Source organism: Cheilinus undulatus, linkage group 2, assembly GCF_018320785.1.
Source record: "Cheilinus undulatus linkage group 2, ASM1832078v1, whole genome shotgun sequence".
NCBI classification, from domain to species: domain Eukaryota; kingdom Metazoa; phylum Chordata; class Actinopteri; order Labriformes; family Labridae; genus Cheilinus; species Cheilinus undulatus.
Genome location: NC_054866.1, coordinates 15310874 through 15330480, shown reverse-complemented (window position 1 = coordinate 15330480; position 19607 = coordinate 15310874). Strand labels below are relative to the sequence as shown.

General features: G+C 39.3%; 1 protein-coding gene across 4 annotated transcripts in view; it reads left to right on the top strand.

Annotated features, from left to right (window-relative positions):
* The first annotated feature begins 1004 nt into the window (after nucleotides 1-1004).
* git1 (G protein-coupled receptor kinase interacting ArfGAP 1) overlaps nucleotides 1005-19607 on the top strand; it is a 39202-nt gene continuing 20599 nt past the window's right edge. For 3 of the 4 annotated variants that reach the window (XM_041802373.1, XM_041802360.1, XM_041802351.1), the window contains exons 1-12: nucleotides 1005-1382; nucleotides 8094-8227; nucleotides 9934-10046; nucleotides 11098-11203; nucleotides 13835-13921; nucleotides 14027-14157; nucleotides 14266-14360; nucleotides 14496-14538; nucleotides 15686-15712; nucleotides 17538-17586; nucleotides 18507-18579; nucleotides 19059-19156. In XM_041802373.1, the coding sequence (XP_041658307.1) occupies nucleotides 1331-1382; nucleotides 8094-8227; nucleotides 9934-10046; nucleotides 11098-11203; nucleotides 13835-13921; nucleotides 14027-14157; nucleotides 14266-14360; nucleotides 14496-14538; nucleotides 15686-15712; nucleotides 17538-17586; nucleotides 18507-18579; nucleotides 19059-19156 (1008 nt within the window). In that variant the 5' untranslated portion in view covers nucleotides 1005-1330. The remainder of the gene's footprint in view (nucleotides 1383-8093; nucleotides 8228-9933; nucleotides 10047-11097; nucleotides 11204-13834; nucleotides 13922-14026; nucleotides 14158-14265; nucleotides 14361-14495; nucleotides 14539-15685; nucleotides 15713-17537; nucleotides 17587-18506; nucleotides 18580-19058; nucleotides 19157-19607) is intronic. The other variant, XM_041802366.1, reaches the window with a different exon arrangement.

The window sequence follows — 19607 nt, the reverse complement described above, 5'->3', positions numbered from 1 at the left end:
CTCCTAATTGCTTAAGATAAATGTGGGCAACAGCAATGAAGATGAGTTTTTATCTCTGAAAACTTTACACCTTTTACAGTTCATGTTTGTAGTGAAGCAGTGGTACAATGTAGGGTTTTTTTTTTTTTTTTGCTGAGGGAAGCAACAGTGTAACTGTGATGCAAGTTTAAGTCTTGCATTCAAAATATATGTCCGCTGTTGTGACAAATATAATGTATGTCACAAAGGTAAAATTGTCTCTTTTATAACTTGTTGTATCATTAGATGGTACATCATCAGTAATGTATTTATGTGCACTAACAGTTGCAGATGGTAAAGATGGAACTGATTTAGACAGAATCACTCTGATTAAAATTGAGACTGTGGAGAGTGAAAACAGAGCCAAAAGGGAAGATAGTCCTTAGTGTGGAGTAGAAGAAGCAAACTTTAATTTTTGTATTTCATTGACTTTATATACACATTAAAAACTTGATATAGATATCAGCTATATGCCACATATTGGCCCACGTAATTGGAAAACAATTAATTGGTCAACCCTGAACAGAACTCAGTTAAAACAGATGTATTTATCAAAAAGTTCTCACATTAGCTCTACATTAAAGGTACTGTCCAAATCAACCAAAGTTTCTGTCTCAACTCCTCCAAAAAGTGTGCTTTTTTTTTTTTTTTTTTACCAGTTTATTCAAAAAGAGGGGGCCATTCCTCCTTGGAGCATAACAAGTCCTTCCTTTCACCTGAAATGAACCTGAAACATCTTCAAAAATGTATAATGTTCTGGCCCTTTTCCTCTAAATTCATGGCCAAAAAAAGCAAATAGAGGCCAACAGTTATCCCTGAAATCATCTTATTTGGGAATGTGCCAACATTAAGTAAGTTTGATTTGGTAGGCCTGTATTTATTATCATCATTTGTAAAATCCACCTCATTCTGAAAAACGTCTGGATTATTTTATGCTTCGTTACCCCTTCCTGCACCTCCACAAGTAGGCTGCAGGGATGTTGGGTGTGTGTGCGGAAACTGACAGGTAGACAGCTGCTATGCTATGCAGCGATCAGATTTTGTAAATATGAGGTTCGCACTGAACAACGAGCTGTCTTGTGAGTCGGGCCCACAGTTAACCTACCTTGTGAACGTGGGCTAAGAGGCAGTAGGGAGAAAAAACAGTAATTTCTACTGTCAGCTTGCCGGGAAAGACGACAGCACCAGCCGGCTTCCGGGGATTCAGGGGGCCGCATCGGTTGACGGCAGACGTCGGTCGGTAACTAGGGGGGGAAAGTGGCGAACCACATCATCGCCTACATCAACCTCTTATATTTCAGCGGTTCTCGATATGTCGAGAAAGCTTCTAAGGACAGAAGTCTGTGCTGACTGCAGTGCGCCAGGTAAGGGAGATGAAAATAAATAAAAAAATAGAGCCATAGAGTGGAGCTAGACGTTGTGAGTGCGACATGGTGGGACAACGGGGCGAAGCTGCAGCCTCTGTCAACGGCTACTCAGGGCAGGAAACCGACCAGGGCTTCCAAGCGTCGCTAAGGCCCCATATAATCACTGTAAAATAGGCGTCATCAACCAAGAAATACGTTTGGCTATGAGCTATCTGTCGCATATATTCTCTATCAATCAGCTTTTCATGTAAATTTGAATGACCTGTAATATATTCACGTCTTGCTTGAATGGAATGTCAGACGTTTGTCACTTTCCTACTTGGAGAGCCATTTGTTTTGATTTTGTGACCGGGATTCGCTTCTTCTTAGCACTTTAGCTTAGCCTGGCTAAGGAGCATGCTTTTAGGATAAATACTGTCGTTGTTTTCATTACCAAATCGCCTGGTGAAAACAAAACATTTTGATAAAGACCGTCCATAGTATATCAAAAAGCCACTATTATATTTAGCCTCTGAATGTGGCGTTTTTAGGTTTTATGTGTAGCTAACGTTGCTAGCTTGGCTACATCTTTAGCTGGATCAGCTAACTTTTTGTTAATTGCCAAGTTATGCTGCACCGATTCAGCTAACGATCAACCACTAGTAGGTCTATTTAATGATATTGGACAATTAAGTGTTGATTCATTTACTCTGTGGAAGAGCAGTGAAATAGCTAACCTAGTGTTGAAAAGGTTGTAAGTGTTGTATGCCTCCAACTTACACTGTTCACTAGTTTACAAATGAAATAACAGCACTGACTAGCTTGTATTGGTCTTTATTTTAAGTAAACGCAGCCCATTGATTTGAAATAGACCTTTATGTTTATTCTAAAAGCTTATTTGACTGTGTTTTTAAAAGATGCCCAGCCTTAAACGTCGACAGATAACAGTAATGTACATTGATACTGATGTTGTGTATGACTCAGGTGTGACATAATTTTCATACTGGTTTTGTTTCCAATCATGTGGGATTTTCGGAAGCAGAGGCCATTTTAGGATCATACCTTCAGGGGGCTCTGCCTTCAAAGAGATTATTATATGTGGACTATTTCGCAAGTATTTAATCCTCCAGCTAAACAATTAATTTCCCTGAATATCAGTGAAACATATTTCAACAGTTGAGAATTTTAGTAACAGCAGTACTGAGCTACGTGTTCTAGACCATGATTTCTCAGTAAGAACATGAAAGATGAAATGATCTTTCTTGCAAAGTTATGTAATTCTTACAGGTACAATAGTTTTTGTACAGGTTGAAAGAGGATGGGGAGAATTCACTTTCCAGAGTGAGACAGGTCCACAAAAAACTAGTATTTCATGGAAAAGTTTTTTTTTTAACAAATTTAGTGAAATGCTTGTAAAAACGTTTTAAGCTTTTAAAAATATCCTGATTATTACATCTCAGATTATGAAATTAAAAATCCAGACACTGAACCACAATTTGCTTCCACTGCTTCATCAGTGCATGTAAATGGAGGTGTTCAAAAGGGATTAGCTGTGCTGATTGCCAATTCTCCATAGCAACTTCTGTCTTCAGTGTATGAGTAAATGGGTGTGAATGGGTAGGTGTGACCGGCAGTGTAAAAGCATTTTCAGTAGTCCCACTAGAGTGCTAAACAAGCTCGAGTCCATTTACAGTTGAAATATAACAGAAGTTTATCAGAAACGGATTTAACATACTGTAATGTTGACCATCTTCATTTATGTACGAGATATTTTGCAGGGCTCCCTTTGCACCAATGTGATGTAACATAGAGACAATCAGCCTGTGGCACTGCTGGTGAGGTGGAAGCCTTTGTTGCTTTGATAGAAACCTTCAGGTCATCTGTATCTTGAATGTAAAGATTTTCTCTGGGGCTCATGTCGGGCCAGTTGGCTGGCCAATCATGAATACATGAATACCATCATCAGCAAACCAACCAGTTGTAGTAGTTTAGGTTTAGGCTCACTGTGGGCTGGTGCCAAGTCCTTGAGTGGGATGTTCCACAGATAAATAGGTAGATAGTGTAAAGTTACATGTGGAGTTTCACAGGCTATTAGCAGTTTAAAACATTTGCAGTCTGTATCATCTTTGGCAGAGGGGAGAGGGAATGGTAGAACATTAGCTGCCTCTTAAATGTTTTTAACTTGTAATATTTCATGTTTACACTTTATAATGAGTTGATGCTCTAATAACTTCTGCAACTCACTGCTCCCTGTCGTGTCGTGTCTGTGTCTGCGCATACCTGCTGGGCCAGGGGCAATTTTTGAACTGTGTGTGTGTATGTGGGTTTGTGCTGTGTGTACAAGTCCAATTTCAAAAACCTGGTGGGGCATGTGCTTACTGTTATTTCAAGGGTGTAGAGATGAAAGTTCAGGGTGCTTCAGCACCCATAAAAAAGAGTCTGAATTTGCCTGTGGTGGTATTTGAGGAAAAAGTAGAGGGAAATACTAGGATCAACCCCAACCTTCCTGCCTTAGCCTGGCATACTCCCATTAGTGAGTCCAGCTCCTTAAGATCAGATACCTGGTTTCAGGGTATCTACTGATGCTGATTCTAATCAGATCCAGTACCAGTGTTAACCCCTTATTCCTCATTGTAAGGATGAGTCTGGGAATCTTGCAGAGCATCAGATTTCCCTAACATTATAAAACAAATTTAAATCTATAAATACAGTACACATCAACAGAAATTTTCAGTTGAATCCAATGAGTTTGGATTAGACATTTATCAGATACCAGAATGGGATCAGCTCACCTCTGACTCTAACTCACTGTCAATCTGTAGATCTCTTGGATGTTATTCAAAATCTTGTTGGTCATGCTTTGGTACTGTTGTATTTAATGGAACTACTTACTGATGTTGTGAACTGGACTATTTTGAAACATTCAGGACTTAAATGCAGGGTTTAAGTAAAGAAAACATGAACTCCAATACACAGAAATGTTGTCTGTGTTTTTGTACAGTGTAGCAGGTGTGTAGGAGTTTGTCTACAATTTCTGATTGTTAAAAATGAAAAAATGCCCAATACTGGCAGTCTAGAAATTCTATTTTTGTTGTCATGCTATCAGTTTTTTACTAGAATCATGGCAAAGTTTATAATTCTGGTATTGAGACAACCATTTTTATTTCTTTACTCCAAAAACCAATTAAAGATGGAGACATGCATCATACATCATCATTCAGCTAAAATATAGGTAGGACTTTGTTCCATATCACCCAGCCTTATACACACACGACAATGCATTCTGCAAAATGCTGACCTAGCCACTGGTGACAGGCCACCTCCCCTCTACTCAGCCATGAGATGACTCAATGGCATGGCTACAAAGGACAATGAATATTCCCAGTCCTATCCAAGCTTCAAGAGACTTCAGTGTCGTGCAGTGGAAAGCTACATGGTTGATAGCAATAATGAATCATGTCATAAACCCTTGATCCAGTTGCAATAAGTGAGATTCAATGTAAAATAACACAAAATATTTGAGCAGAATTAAAATTACAGTAGGGGGTGGTTCTCGGGGAACTTAGACAGTCAGGTCCTGTTGCTTTATCATAATGGAGTGTCAAGTTGGTAACACTACAATTAACTGCAGAAAGCACAATGAATCTACATTGTTCCAGCTCCTCAAAACAAAGGTGGTTCCATATGATTAACAATGTGAATATTTTAGTATCTTGGGATTCAGTTTGATTGTGCTTCTAGGGTCATAGTTCAGTTCAGAGTAGATTTTTGCTTTAAACTGATTGTTTATCTTCCTCAAGTTGATGTGCTCCAGCTGCATCTGATTAATTTGACATTAAAAAGCTCAACTGATATTAAGCCATGATTGTTGAAATAGTAGGTGCACAGTTCTTTTTAACGAGACTGATTGTGGATCTTGTTATTTATTTGCCCATTCAGAATTGGATGACAGATGCCTAACCTGATGGTTAGCAGTTGTTGGCCTTTCTTCTGGTTATTGCAACTACTTCGCTTTAATTTAGCAGGCTTTGCATATTGTTGGGTCTTGCTTTCTCTTACCATGGGGATTGTAGAATCCACAGCACGTCTTGACATTTTATTTTTGAGAAAACAGGATGGGCCAAGTGTCTCACAGCTCCATGGAAAGCGCATGCACTGTGTCAGACACAGCCAAACTAAACACTGAGAGCTAGCAGCTATTGAGCCAATAATGGCACACCTCTTGATGCAGTGTGCCAAGGTGTAGAGGTTGCACAGAGGAAAATATTACCATTAGAGTTTGCTGTGCTCAAACTGACGGCTGTTGAAAATGCATGAAATAAAGTATGTTTAAAAATATTGATTTTTTTAATCACCTCAATGACTGATGACATTTTATCTTTTTTGTTAAGCGAAGCTTTTGTCTTCTTGGGTTCTCTTGCTTTTTTATCTAACCACAGCATGTGCAATGGCTTCCTCTGCTCCTCACTTAAATTAAAGTGAGAGCTATTTTGGTGGGAGGAGCATAGCACATACGGGGGAAACACTGCATGCAGCACAGTAGTCATTCAATCTCAGTTATCTTTTTTAATGATTGTGGGAAGTCAAATCATAATTGAAATTTAAACTTGATTAATTGCCCAGAACTAACTTGTAGTATTTTATAGTATCATACATATCTTATATGATGTGATATTTTTTGTTACATTCTGATATTCCTTTATCATTAAAGAGTGTTGGACATGATTGGTGGTCCACTCACAAGTGCTGCTGTTGAAAATGTTAAGTGATGGTAACACATTACCCTGCAGTGAGAGCTGTCCACGAGTCTGTATTAATAGCCACAGCTTTTTCATGTTGCAAATTAGCCCTCAGATCTTTTGTACTTTTCGCTCACCCCTGTTTCCCTTTTGTAGCAGTTGTTCATCATCACGGTGGCTTTTACTGCAGCTTGACAAACTCCTCCAGCTCCCTTAAGCCTCCTCCTTCCACAATACTTAATGGCAGCTTATCTCCAGTTACCATTTTCATAAATAGCAGGCTAATGTTCTCCACTGCTCTGGTATCATCATGATGATGTTTGCTAACAGGTCTAGTAAATAATGTAATGCCAAACTATGTGATGTCCATCTCAAGTCTATGCTTGTTCTTTAACCCTTTAAAACCTGAGTTTCTGGACTCTTATTTTAACCATAAAAGGCCCAGAAAATGTCCTGTGAGTACGTGCTTTTGCCCAGTTTTCCACAATACTTAGGACTTTTAATATATGGCAGTTAATTACATTTTTCTGCATGTTGGGACTTCCGGTTTGTAGATAAGACTGTAGACAGCTAAAATGAGGAGCTCCCGAACGAATACGTTCAAAAAAACGGAGAAAACTCTTATAATCATAACTCGACGACGGAAAAATAATTAAATTGGATAAAGGACATTTATGACCTTTATGCTAGAATCTTAGTGAGAAAAGGGGAAATTACAGTAATAACCACATGCTGGCTGTGACGCACAGTTTCTCAGCTTTCAGAAACTGTTTGAATTTTTCCGCTAACACAAACAGCCATGCAATTATGGTCATTCAAAGTGTGCTTCAACAGCACACCGTCAGCGACACGCTAGGATTTAAAGGGTTAAGCACATGTGTTCAAACACCAAACCAGCATTCCTTTGCAAGCTTTATATTCTGCACCGCAGGTTATTATTGTCTTTTTTTTTTTTTTTAAGTACTTCCAGACATCACTTTTCCTTCTCACAGCTGACATGATGCATGCATGTGTAACAGACTGTTAAGTGTTTGTTGTCTGCCCTTGTCTTTTGATGTAATGTGTCCCTTGAGAATTAACATAGGCTGCCATAAGCGATTGTTGCTATTGTAATCCATCTTGCCCTGCACATGTATATGTTGAATAAAGCTGAAGCCTTCTTTGAAGAAGTTATACCTCTGTGGTTTTATTGTAACACTAAATACCTTCAGCTCTGCTACATATGTAAGGCTTATGGAGTTGATATTCTGAAACCTAAAATAACACTTGCACAGGTGGGCGAAAGGGGTGAAACATGCTTGAGTAATAAAATCAACAACAAGCACTCAGGTACTTGCTCCCATCCCTAACTTTGACTTGTGACATTCACCCATTTCTCACCACATTCACACCCTGCTGGTGGAGCAGTGGGAGTAATTCAGAGTTCAGTGTCTTACCTAAGGACATTTTGACATTAGGCTGCAGGAGCTGGAGATTGACACCCCCTCTCCGTTCCACCCCTGACCTTCCAGTTTGTGGGCCTCAGTAGTAAAGTCAGTCACAATCACTATCTAAAGGTCGGGGGCTCGATCCCCATTTTCAACAGTGGCTTGTCCTTGGGCAAAACACTGAATCCCAAATCCCTGCTGCTGCTGTGTCAGCTGTGTGTGAATGGGATTAGTGAAAACTGATAGACACTTTACATGGCATACTCTGCCATCACTTTGTAAATGTGGTGCAAATAGGGCTATGTGACCTGCACATTTAATGGTGTAGAAAAGCGCAGAATAAGCTCTAATCAATTTACCATACCAGCTGAGGGATGACCGCCACAGATTCATAGCCACCCTTTATGTGTGATGTGTAGATAGAGTGCACAGGCAGCCTTTCTGCAGCCTAAAGTGAATTTTTCAGGGGATAACTAAAGGTTCTTTAGAGTACTGAAAAGTTTTTGCTGTAACTCATATTATGCTTATAAAAATCATAAAACCATCCACTTGTGTTTTGACAGATCCTGGCTGGACCAGTATCAACAGAGGGGTCCTGATATGTGATGAATGCTGTTCTGTCCACCGCAGCTTAGGCCGGCACATTTCCATAGTCAAGCATCTGAGGCACAGTGGATGGCCTCCTGCACTACTTCAGGTATGGAGCAGGTGGGGGTGGGGGGTGTAATAAAAGTACAACAAAAAGTTCCAAAAAGCTGTGACATTGCATTAAATGGAAACAAAAACTGAATGTGATAATTGGTATAACAAAGAAACCCTATAGTTTAATTAAGAAAGCTTATCAAATATTGAAACTGAGATCCAGATACAAGCCTGAGGTCATTTGAAATAGACTCAGGCAGAAAAACGGTCCCATGGTGTTTCACGGAGACTTTGTTTTTTGGGCTTAAGAGGAGAGGGACCATACTCCTTGTTTTTAGTGTGCTGTTCAAAAGCAGGCATCTATGATGTTAAAGGACCTTCAGGAGATTTGTGGACATGATTTTTAGTCTGAACTACTTCCTATTCAAAGACAAGACTGAGCTGTTAAACTTATCAGATCCTCCTCATCCCAAATAAAAGGACGAAAATAAAAATGGATTAGAAACTAAAGCTCAGGTCTCAGGAGATTAAACTGTCTTTGAAACTGCTTCGAGCTTTGAAAAATGTCAAATAAGGGAAAGTCCTCATCAAACGAGAATGAGAAAATGTTTCTCTTTCCAAATTAGAGCAGTTGATCTCCTCTGTTTCCAATCACTAATAGTGTTGTTAAAAGAAGAGGTGACACTACAGAGGGAAAAAATAAATCCTGTCCTTACTTTTTTGGGCAAGTCACAGGCATCAAGTTAAAAAAGGCATATTTCCAAAAAAGGAACTCTCTCAGTATCAACATTTCATTTTTGTTTTTCATGAAATTGTCAATTACCTTTAGGTTTACAGTGTTCATCACATTCTGTTTTATTCTTATTTTACACAACATCCCCACCTTTGGAAAATATGTTTGGCCCAAAATACTTCTTTTAAGGTATGCATTAGTACATACTGTATATCTGACTCTGGAAAGAGAGTATGCGTTCATAACAACTGCTTTTCTACCTGCTTTTATTTATGAGATAGTTGGATTTTTTCTTTTTTTAGTTCAACATTTTGATCTTCCTGTTTATGTGTACTGTTAGCCCCGTTCAGACCAAAGATTCACAATGAGACAAGTTGAAACACACTACCGCTTTGCGATGGGCTTTTTTGCAATGCTCTAAATGCCTGTCACTTCATACCGCTGCACCTGCAGCCGCATTGTTTCATAGTAAAGACGCTCATAGTCACTCATTAAAGATATTTATTTCTTTAGTTATTGCGCACTAAACCTGCCTCTACAAGAGGGACGGTATTGAACATTAAGTGTTTTTCCAGATTCCTCATCATCTTGATAATGTGTAACATCTGGGTGTAGGATTCCTACTTATCACTAACTTATTGTTATAGACATTTTAGCGTAGCAGCAAAGTTTTATGCACATGAAAACACAAAATGCATTGGTAGCTCTGTCTATCATTTAGCTCCTACAACCTTGAATTTCTCATGTATTAGCTCATATAGTGCCATGCATCCTGCTTATGTGTGTTGCTTATGGAGGGGACAGGAGTGTTTACAGGCATTAGTTTAATGTGAAAAAAACAAAACAAAAACGGAACAAACGAAAGATGTAACCATTTCCAAAATTCACTACATGATTTTATCTGATGAAATATTCCACTTTGAACTAATATTAATTGCTGTTTAGAACCTTTCAAAATGAGAGGTTCACCATCTTGCTCGTACAAGATGGTGAACCATCGCTGACTTGTTGCTTTGTGTGTTTTTCAGATGGTCCAGACTTTGGCTAGTAATGGGGCCAACTCCATATGGGAACACAGTCTCCTGGACCCTGCTCAGGTGCAAAGTGGGCGCAGGAAACCTAACCCCCAGGACAAAGTCCAGTATGTATACTTCTTTAGGCTCAAAATAAACAGATATTATCCATCACCTCTGTTAGGATTGTTGTACCTATGTCTCATGAATATCATCTAACATTAATATGAGCATTGGTGTGTTCAGTAGAGAAGAGCAATTGGACCAAGTTACTCCTTAATGCCTTCTAAACAATATGTGTGTAAAGATATTTGTATTCATCCCAAACCTGCTAGGTTTGAACGTGACGGTTCAATGCATCCAGTCTTGTGACAAATACGTCTGAGTGGAGAAAAAAGGGAGTGGTACATTAGTATTCAGCCCTCAATTCAACTCAAAACAGATTTCCAAACAGAAAACACAGAAGAAGCAGACACAACAAATACTGAAAGAAAAAAGATGAATGTAGCAAAAATGGCACAGTGAAGCTATAGACCTTGCTGTATGTTTAAATCAGTGTGGGGAAATTTCATATTTTGTAGTGTGGTATGTCATTGAATTTCAAACAGTATCTGCCAGAGGTGCAATTCAGCTGGCTATGCAAAAGAAAACCAGCACTGACAAGTTATCAACAATGTTTTTATAAAGCACAGGGGGTCAAAGACATAACCAAAGCTAATACATTTTAAAGGCTGTGCACGTACCTGCAGCATCAGAAGACCTCCATCTCAAAAACATATTAAAAGTTCTCAAGTCTTGTTAAAATGTCCCTTCCATGTGTATATAAACCAGTGTCCTTTTATTGGTGTAAACAAGCATAAAGAATGAATACCCACTGCACCCACTTCTGTACTAAAAAAAGATGGATGATTCTCCTGTGACGCTTACAGGAATATGAGTGCACTCTTCCTAAATCATATATATGGTACATTACCTTCTAAAGGCATTCTTTTTTGTTTTACATTCAGTGTATTTAATGTTTTTTTTTTTTTAAAGGAGATGTTATAAACTTCTGTGTTGCTTTTTATTTTCATTATTCCCAACCTGCACTGTTGCAACAAATAGGAATTATTTCAGAGATGGAAAGAACTCCTCTGTAGTCTAGTTTTGTTAACCAGTTTATTTTCTCTTACTTTGCAGCCCAACCAAGTCAGAGTTCATCAGAGCCAAATACCAGATGCTGGCATTTGTGCACAAGCTGCCCTGTCGAGAAGATGATGGTGTAACTACTAAGGACCTCAGTAAGGTGAGGGCACAGTTTTAAGCAGTCAAGGGTGTGAACGTTTATTAGATCAGGTGCAAGCACTGAGGATTTTCATTGAGATGGGATAGATGCTGTACTAATGCTTTTTACAAGGCTTGCTTTTAACAAAGAACCAAACAAGACTGACATAAAGTGCATTCAGGAAGTATTCGAGACCCCCTCAATTTTTTCAGTGTTTTTATGTTGCAGACTGGTGCTACAATTGTTTGAATTCAGCGTTTTTCCAAAGAAAGCCAAGTGGGCTTTCGTGTGTTTTGCACTAAGGAAAGGCTTCCATCTAGCCACTCTGCCTTGAAGCCCAAATCGGTGAAAGGCTGCAGTGATGGTTATGCTTCTGGAACTTTGTCCCATCTCCACACAGGATCTCTGGAGCTCAGTCAAGGTGTTTTCAGACAGACACGGTTCTGGCTCTGGTTCCATTCTTGAGTCTCAGAACCTTGGTGCTTTCTGGTAACCAGACTGCGTTTCTTCAGTTTAAGGAGAACGAAAGTGGGAGGACATGATGAACATGTATCACCACGTCCAGCTCCACTTTTTCCCAAATCTATTCTGCTGTCCCAGTATTCCTTCTTCAGTTTCTTGAGTTAATTAATTATTTGTTCTGGTGTTCAGGTGGGCCCAGCCTTCGCTATTTCTTTGGCAAGTTCAACATATAACTTGCTCTTCCTTGGTCTACTCTCCAGCTTCACCTGGAATTCTGTCGAAGCCCAGATCACAACCAAACATTTTGTCTCCCCAGTAGAACACTTTTTCTCCATTTTCTTCTCATTTCCACAACCTAGACTGTGACGTGTCCACCGATGATGTCACAGTTCCCAAGAAAGAACCAACCATTTGTGGTTCCAGCTGAGAACCAACTTTTCAGGTTCAGAACCAGTTTTTTTCTGGTTTGAACGCACCAGCCGGTTCAAAATTAGGTTTAGGAACCGGAACCGGCACGGAGCCCTGCCGGTCTGAAAGGCTTATCAGAGTGACCATTTGGTTCTTGGTCACCTCTCTTACTAAGGCTCTTCTCCCTTGATTGACCACATTGGCCTGACTACCAGCTCTTGGAAGAGTCCTGGTTGTGCCAGATTTTATCCATTTGAGAATTATGAAGGCCACTGTGCTCTTGGGTACCTTTAGTGCAGCATTAAAGTTTTGCAGCCTGTGCCTGAGTTCGGCAGGCAGTTCCTTTGACCTCATGGCTTGGTTTTTGCTCTCACATGCATTGCCAGCTGTGAGACCTTCAAGGGAGAGGTGTGTGCCTTTCCAAATCATGCCCAATCAGTTTAATTTACCACAGGTGGACTTCAGTCATGGTGTAGAAACATCTCAGCAAAGAGCCAGAAAAATGGGAGGAAAGGGAGCTAAATTTTAAGTGTTGTTGTAAAGGGTCTGAATACAACTGTCAATGTGGTATTTCTTTTTTTTTATCTTTAATAAATTTGCAAAAATGTCTAAAATTCTGTTTTTTCTTTGTCATGATGGGATACTGAGTGGAGATTAAGGTGTAGCTTCAGGCTGCAACAGAACAAAAAAGTGAAGGGGGTCTGAATACTCCCTGTATGAGCTTTACTGTGACCAGAGTGTGTGTTCTACAAAGCATGCAAGTCAGTAGATTTACATAGATAAGTTGAGCTAAAGTTATAGCCTGCTTCCCCCTTTCACCCAGACACTATGGATCTTTTTCCTGTTGACCTTGCTAATCAGTTAGCCGCCTGTTGCTAACATGTTAGCAAGCATTAAACTATTTGTATGTTCAACTCTAAAAACAAATGTCAGATTTGGATATTTCTTGCCTAGTCTTAATTTTTCGCACAAATCTGCAATGCAGTTATCCTTTTAGCTTGTGATAATGTTCAAAGGCACATGCCTATGCAACATTTACAATGCTAAATATTTGATTTCATTTTTGGGCTCAAGTTCTGAGTTCTGGATCAAAGCCCAGCTTGGAAACTGGATCATGCACATAATGCCAAGTCTAGTTTGGTTCACATGAGATGGATACAATGGAGTATAAATTGATCTCCATCTTCATGATATTGATGTGTTAGTCTGACTTAGTAAAATTTAATTTCCGCAGACGGACAGGTTTACATGTACTGTATTTGAGAAGTCCAGTTTCAGTTAGGCTTACACAACAATACAACTTTTTCCAAGTGTTACTGGACCACAAGGAGCATTCATGGTAAACAGCACCACACACAAAAGAAACACATCCATCCTGCTAGCCAGTTAAATCACACAGAAAGTTCAACCTTGTTAACAAATCTGCAGTTGGATGAACAGTGGACCAACTTCACATGCCCTTTCCATCTTGTTTATGTAAACCAAGATTACAAGGCATGATAATGATGTTACCAATCTCGCCTTAGGGGGCTGTGTTATGTGCTACAAAGAGATGAAGGTAAACCTCATAAAAATGTTCATGTGTACTGAAGAAACCATATTCTACTTACTGAACAAAGTACTTTGAAGAATGTGACCTCACTGATGATGTATATTGTTATATTTGGAATTCCTAATAATAAAGCTAATGAAGCCATTTTGCCAGTTTTTATATTCTTGATGTTCAGTATTCCAACACTATGCTTGTCTTTTTAACACCTTGTCTCTCTGTCTCTCTAAAAGCAACTCCACTCCAGTGTGCGGACAGGGAGTTTAGAGACGTGCCTTCGGCTCCTATCCCTTGGAGCTCAAGCCAACTTCTTCCATCCGGTCTGAAAATTCTACCTTTTCAAGAATCCCTTTATGAATAATACATGCTGTTCAGTGTCTATCTGCAGGTATGATCTAATGATGTGTGTCTATTTGACCATCCAGGAAAAGGGCACTACACCGCTCCATGTGGCAGCAAAGGCAGGCCAGATCCTGCAAGCTGAACTGCTAGTAGTGTATGGCGCTGATCCTGGAGCGCCTGACATTAATGGTCGCACACCTATGGACTATGCAAGGTACAAGAAGCAAACGTTAATAACAACACGCATGCATTGAATAATCAAACAATAGTGTCTACTGAGGATGCTGAGGTGTTACTGTTTGCTTTTGTGTCTGCGTTCTAGGCAGGCGGGCCATATAGAGCTAGCAGAAAGGCTAGTAGAGTGTCAGTATGAACTGACAGACAGACTCGCATTCTACCTTTGTGGACGTCGACCAGGTAACTCCCTGCACATGTTTCTGAGCAATTTGCAAACCCTTAAGTATAGTAGATACTGTTGTGGTATACTGTGGTAGTTTTTATCCAGTTATGAAGTCTGATCTCCTTCCCTGGTCTTCCCTCTCCTCTCCCCAGATCACAAAAATGGCCATTATATCATTCCTCAAATGGCAGACAGGTATGGACCTTGACATTATGGCATCATGGAGTATGTCAGAGTGGTTTTGGCTGTCTTGCATGGCATGGTTTGACTGACTTGAACTGTGCAGCTGCCTGACTTGCCATGCTTTCTTTCACCATCTTTCCCTGGCATGGATTAATCAATGAGGGATGTGACATTTTCTGATTTATCCAGAATTCCTGAAAAGTTGACTTAGGAGTCTGTATTTGTCCATGAGGGTGTAAGCTAGTATTTAACTCAAACTCATTCTGCTGCCTCTGATGACAGCATCAAGGCATGTTGGCTGTTTGTGCCCATCTGTTATGCTGCAAATGTACTCCAAAGTAACAAGTATTCATCTGAGAGGGGGTTTAAAAGATGTTTAGAACAGATTTGCGGTCACCGTAAATCACCTGACATAGCTAACAACAAAGCTAAGAGACAAAACAGCACATGCCCCACCTGTTCATTTTCTCCCTGAAGTTTGGTGAAGTGAGAATGCAGCAGGAAATATTCAGGAAAGTTCACTGTAAGTGAGTTGCTGAGATAATGATGTTTACATCATGCAGTGAGTGAGCAACAATTGCAATTGTTGTTCATGTGCAGTAGCTTAGCTGCTACCTACTCTTTTCTGCTACCATCATGTTCTTAAACACTCATTCTTTAATACTGTAAATGCCTGAAATCACACATGAAATTGAAATAAAAGAAATACTACCCATTATAGTGGCGGATGCAGATGCATTTTTTACACGTTTTGTCCTGAACCCCCCTACTTCATCTGAAAGAGATAGTCTTTGCTCTGAGAGGAATAACAACCAGCTCAGGAGGATTTCAGGGGCAGCCTTTATGAAAATTTTCAGGGATGTATATCTGAAACTTTCTCTAGAGAACCTGTGCATCAACTGCAGGCATGTTTCATTACATATGCCCAAATTCTCACAGAAAAGTTAAGATTAAAAATCTGAATTATTATTAACCTTTAAGTGGGGCATGGTTTATCTGATATCTCACTCGTCTTACATTCTCTGTCTTCTGGTGAATGGGTGCTCTAGATGATTATTAAAGCTGTTTTGATGTGGCCTCTCCACCCCTCTCTGTCTGTTTCTTCGTTTTTCTCACTTATCTTCTGTTCTCTCCTGTTTGCTGCGCTTGGTGGAGACAGAGCTCGTCCTAAGTGTCCAACTCAGAGGTATCCTTTCCTTGCTACTTTTTCCAGAATCTTTTCCCTCTTTTCAATCCGTCTCTGATTTCCATCTTCTCTTTGTCTGTTTTTCATTTCCTTTAATAGTTAGACTGTGTTATGATCATCAGATCTTACTGTAATATCTTAAGGCATGTTCCTGACTAAGGATTTAAACTTACTGGGCAGATTTTGCCTATGGTCAGCTAATCGTTGGATATCTTTTTTTGTGCTCAATGATATATATTTTAATTTGCAGCTTAATAATTTGTCCCCAAGACTTTGAATAAAGTTGATTCTATGATAGGAATTGATCCATCCTTTTTCTCGCTCATTAAGTCTGCATTATGGTGACCATATCACCATTTTACTCATGAAAATTTACAACACAAAGGGCTCATAGCTAAATTATCTTATTCAGAAACCTATTGATAAGAGCAGTCCATCCAGGCACTTTGCCTAAAAGATACCAGCCACGCCTCTTTCTAGGTGAAAAAATACTCCATCTGAATGTCAGCATGACTGGTGGTAAAAGGGAAAGATGAGAAATCTTAGAGGATCCTATTTTTTTGTGAGTGGGTGTGGCTTCAGCTCATTCAACTGACATGCCCACACCATCCTTGAGCAGATTTTACTGCCTTATTTTTCATGATTTGAAGCTTGATTTTATAAACTCAGAGATGTTTTTTATGACTGAAATTTGGCCTGGTGACATATGAATATGAACTGGCATCATAACATTAAAAAATAAACACAGTTATAGGTGTATTTACCCATGCGTCTGTTCAGACTGGACAAATAGCCCCATCTTGTGACCGAAGAAGTCATCGACATCACAGACTTTATGAGTGCACTTCAACCATATTAAATGAGTTGGCTCTAAGCTTTATAATTTTTTACAGTTAGTGCACATGTAAACAATCTGTTAGCAGGCAGCAGTTCTTCTTGTACACTTCTTTGTAGTTTTAGGATGAAAAACACATCATATATTATAGTTTTGAAATAGTTTAAAGCACAAAAAAAAATGCAGTAGTGTCTAATTGTGTTGTTACCACTGTTTTCAACACCACCATCATTCAGTCTCAGGGCTTGTCACTCAAATGGGGGCATGGTCACTCTGGAGAGTGGGAAGTGACGTGGACTGCTCTTATCAGTAGGTTATTTACCAATTTTAATAGGTGGGCCTTGTTTTCTGTTGAGTGATAAATGTGATGGTGAATGTGTGAAGAATTTGTGAACAGGCAAGCAGACCACAGCTCCTGCTATCACGGAGTGATCACTCACTAAAAACCAGTTGAAACAAAAAAACTGGTTCCACATTTGACCTCTTCATTCTTCTATAGTTTTAGACAAAATCAACAGAGCTCTTCTTTTACACTCTGATGTCATTTGGGGGTTAAAATGTTAATCTCCAAATGAAACAGGAGTTATGTTACAATTGATGTACGGTAGATTAGCACTAGCACTAGTGGTACATTATATGCACTAGCATATAATGTACCACCATTCAGTATCTGGGCTTGTTTTCACCCAAAAGGGGGTGCGGTCACTCTGGAGAGCAGACAGTAATGTTTATCATGTATCATCGTTCAGCCAAAAAGTTTAGATATGATTTTTGGTTCATATCACCCAACCCCAATCCAGCACATCCCTCCCAGTAATTTATCTACCTCTCCCTGTCATCCCATCATCCCTGTCTAACAAGCACTCATTGAACTTCCTTGCCTCTTTCCCCTCTAACGTTCTCCACCTCTTTTTCATCTTACTTTTCCCTCTCTTTATTCTATTTAACGTTGTGGAACCATGTCTTATCGCTGTCCTCTGTGTTTTCCAGTCTTGACCTCTCAGAGTTGGCCAAAGCTGCAAAGAAGAAACTCCAGGCGGTGAGTTGTATTGAATCATGAGATTAAATCACAGCCTATTTTACACCTCGTATCTTTATGTAGAGAGTGGAAAGACAGATTACTTACTGTCTTTAGTTTAAGCAACAGATTTAATCAGAATAAGAAGATAGAGTGCAGATGCTTGAAATAAGGGCAAAAAAATGTTTGGGTTAACTTTAGGGCTGGGCATTGTTAAGAACCTCACGATTCAATTCGATTTCGATTCTTTAGGTTGCGATTCGATTCGATATCAATTCGATTCGATATTGATTTAAGTGCTTCAATGTCGATTCAGTAAGAAGTAGAAATACACAAATAACCTGTTGACAATTTTTTAATAATTATTTTCATGCCCATGTGAACATATTTGGTAAGTCACCTCACATTTTTGAGCAATAAAACATCTGAAAATAAAAATTTGCAAAATAATAACTTAGTTGTGCAGATGGAGTACAAAAGTAAAAAACATGACAGTTCTGTATAAACACTGAAAAAGTAAAGTGCATGTAAACTTAAAGACTATTTTTGTCCTCTTGGAAATTGTAATAAAGCTCACATAACGTGGTTATGGTTGGTTGTTGTTGTTTGGTCTAGTGCGGCCTTCGTCCATACAACGCGAATCACACGCACAGCGACCCCCACTGGCCAGGAGGTGAATCGATTCAGAGGATTTGCTGAATCGATATTGAACTGGGGGATGAAATATCGCGATGCATCGATTAATCGATATTTTTACCCACCCCTAGTTAACTGTTTAATTTTCCCATTCCTTGTGGGAATATTTTTTGTCTTCTTCAGGGAGTTTTTTAAGCTAGTGATAGGAATACCAAAAAAACTAAAATTTTCAAAAGTTAGCCAAAATCTTAGTTTTAACAGCTGACAGAATTTGCAAGCTTAATATGTTTTTGTTTCTGTGACAGCTTAACAATCGACTGTTTGAGGAGCTTGCAATGGATGTCTACGATGAGGTGGATCGCAGAGAAAATGATGCAGGTAAGCCTCTTTTTTTGTCCATTTTAAGAAAGACGTGTTGTAGGTCTTTATGCTGAAAGGCTTTATCTTGTTTAAGAAAACTGTTTCTCCATAGCACTTGTTCTCGATTGGTGGGTGGGGACCCAAAAGTGGTCCTGGAGCTGTTTTCAGTGGGTTGCAAATTTGTGCTTGGGAAAAAAAAATGCAGTAAAAATTCTGTTGTATAGAAGCCATGTGTAGACAAATGTTGTATTTTACTATTTTTTCTCATAAAAAAAAAATATATATATATATATATATATATATATATTTTTTTTTTTTTCTGGTTTTCTCAAGATTCCAACTTGAGTCCATTTGACTCTAAAAAAAACGTCACCACATGTTGGATTGCAGAGGTTAATTTTAGGTGGATGGGGTGTGTGGATGGGGTGATCAGGTAAAGATCTGGATAGAACTCATACAAGCAATAAAACACCCTTTTTTCATGTTTCTTTATCTAGTGTGGCTCACAACACAGAACCATAGCACGCTGGTTACAGAACGCAGTGCAGTGCCCTTCCTACCTGTCAATCCTGAATACTCTGCCACACGCAACCAGGTAAATATAAACAAACCTGTAGTGCAATTAATCACAGATGACATGCGTATACTTAGCTACTTCTGCATTGCTGATATTTTCACTCTAAGAAAAGGTCAAAACAATCCACAGGAGTTCAAACCAAATATCAGGAGGGGGGGAAAAGGGGGAGTGAAGTGACTTTAAATGTGCCATGGTTGTTAATAGTCTGGCAGGCTTTCATGTCGGTTACACCAAAGTCTGACTCCAACATACAAATATTTCTGCACAAATCAATACATTTTAGATCATGTGCTCTATTTCCAGTCTACTTTTGTCTAATTTGGTGATCCTGTTTGAATTGTTGCCTCAGTTTTCTGTTTGACACCTGGTGTGGTCCTATGCTGTCTGTTGCCCATCTGCTTTAAGGTCTACCAGCTCAAAGGCACTTTGAGCAGGGAAAACTACTCCCTGGATATTTTTTCTTTTACCA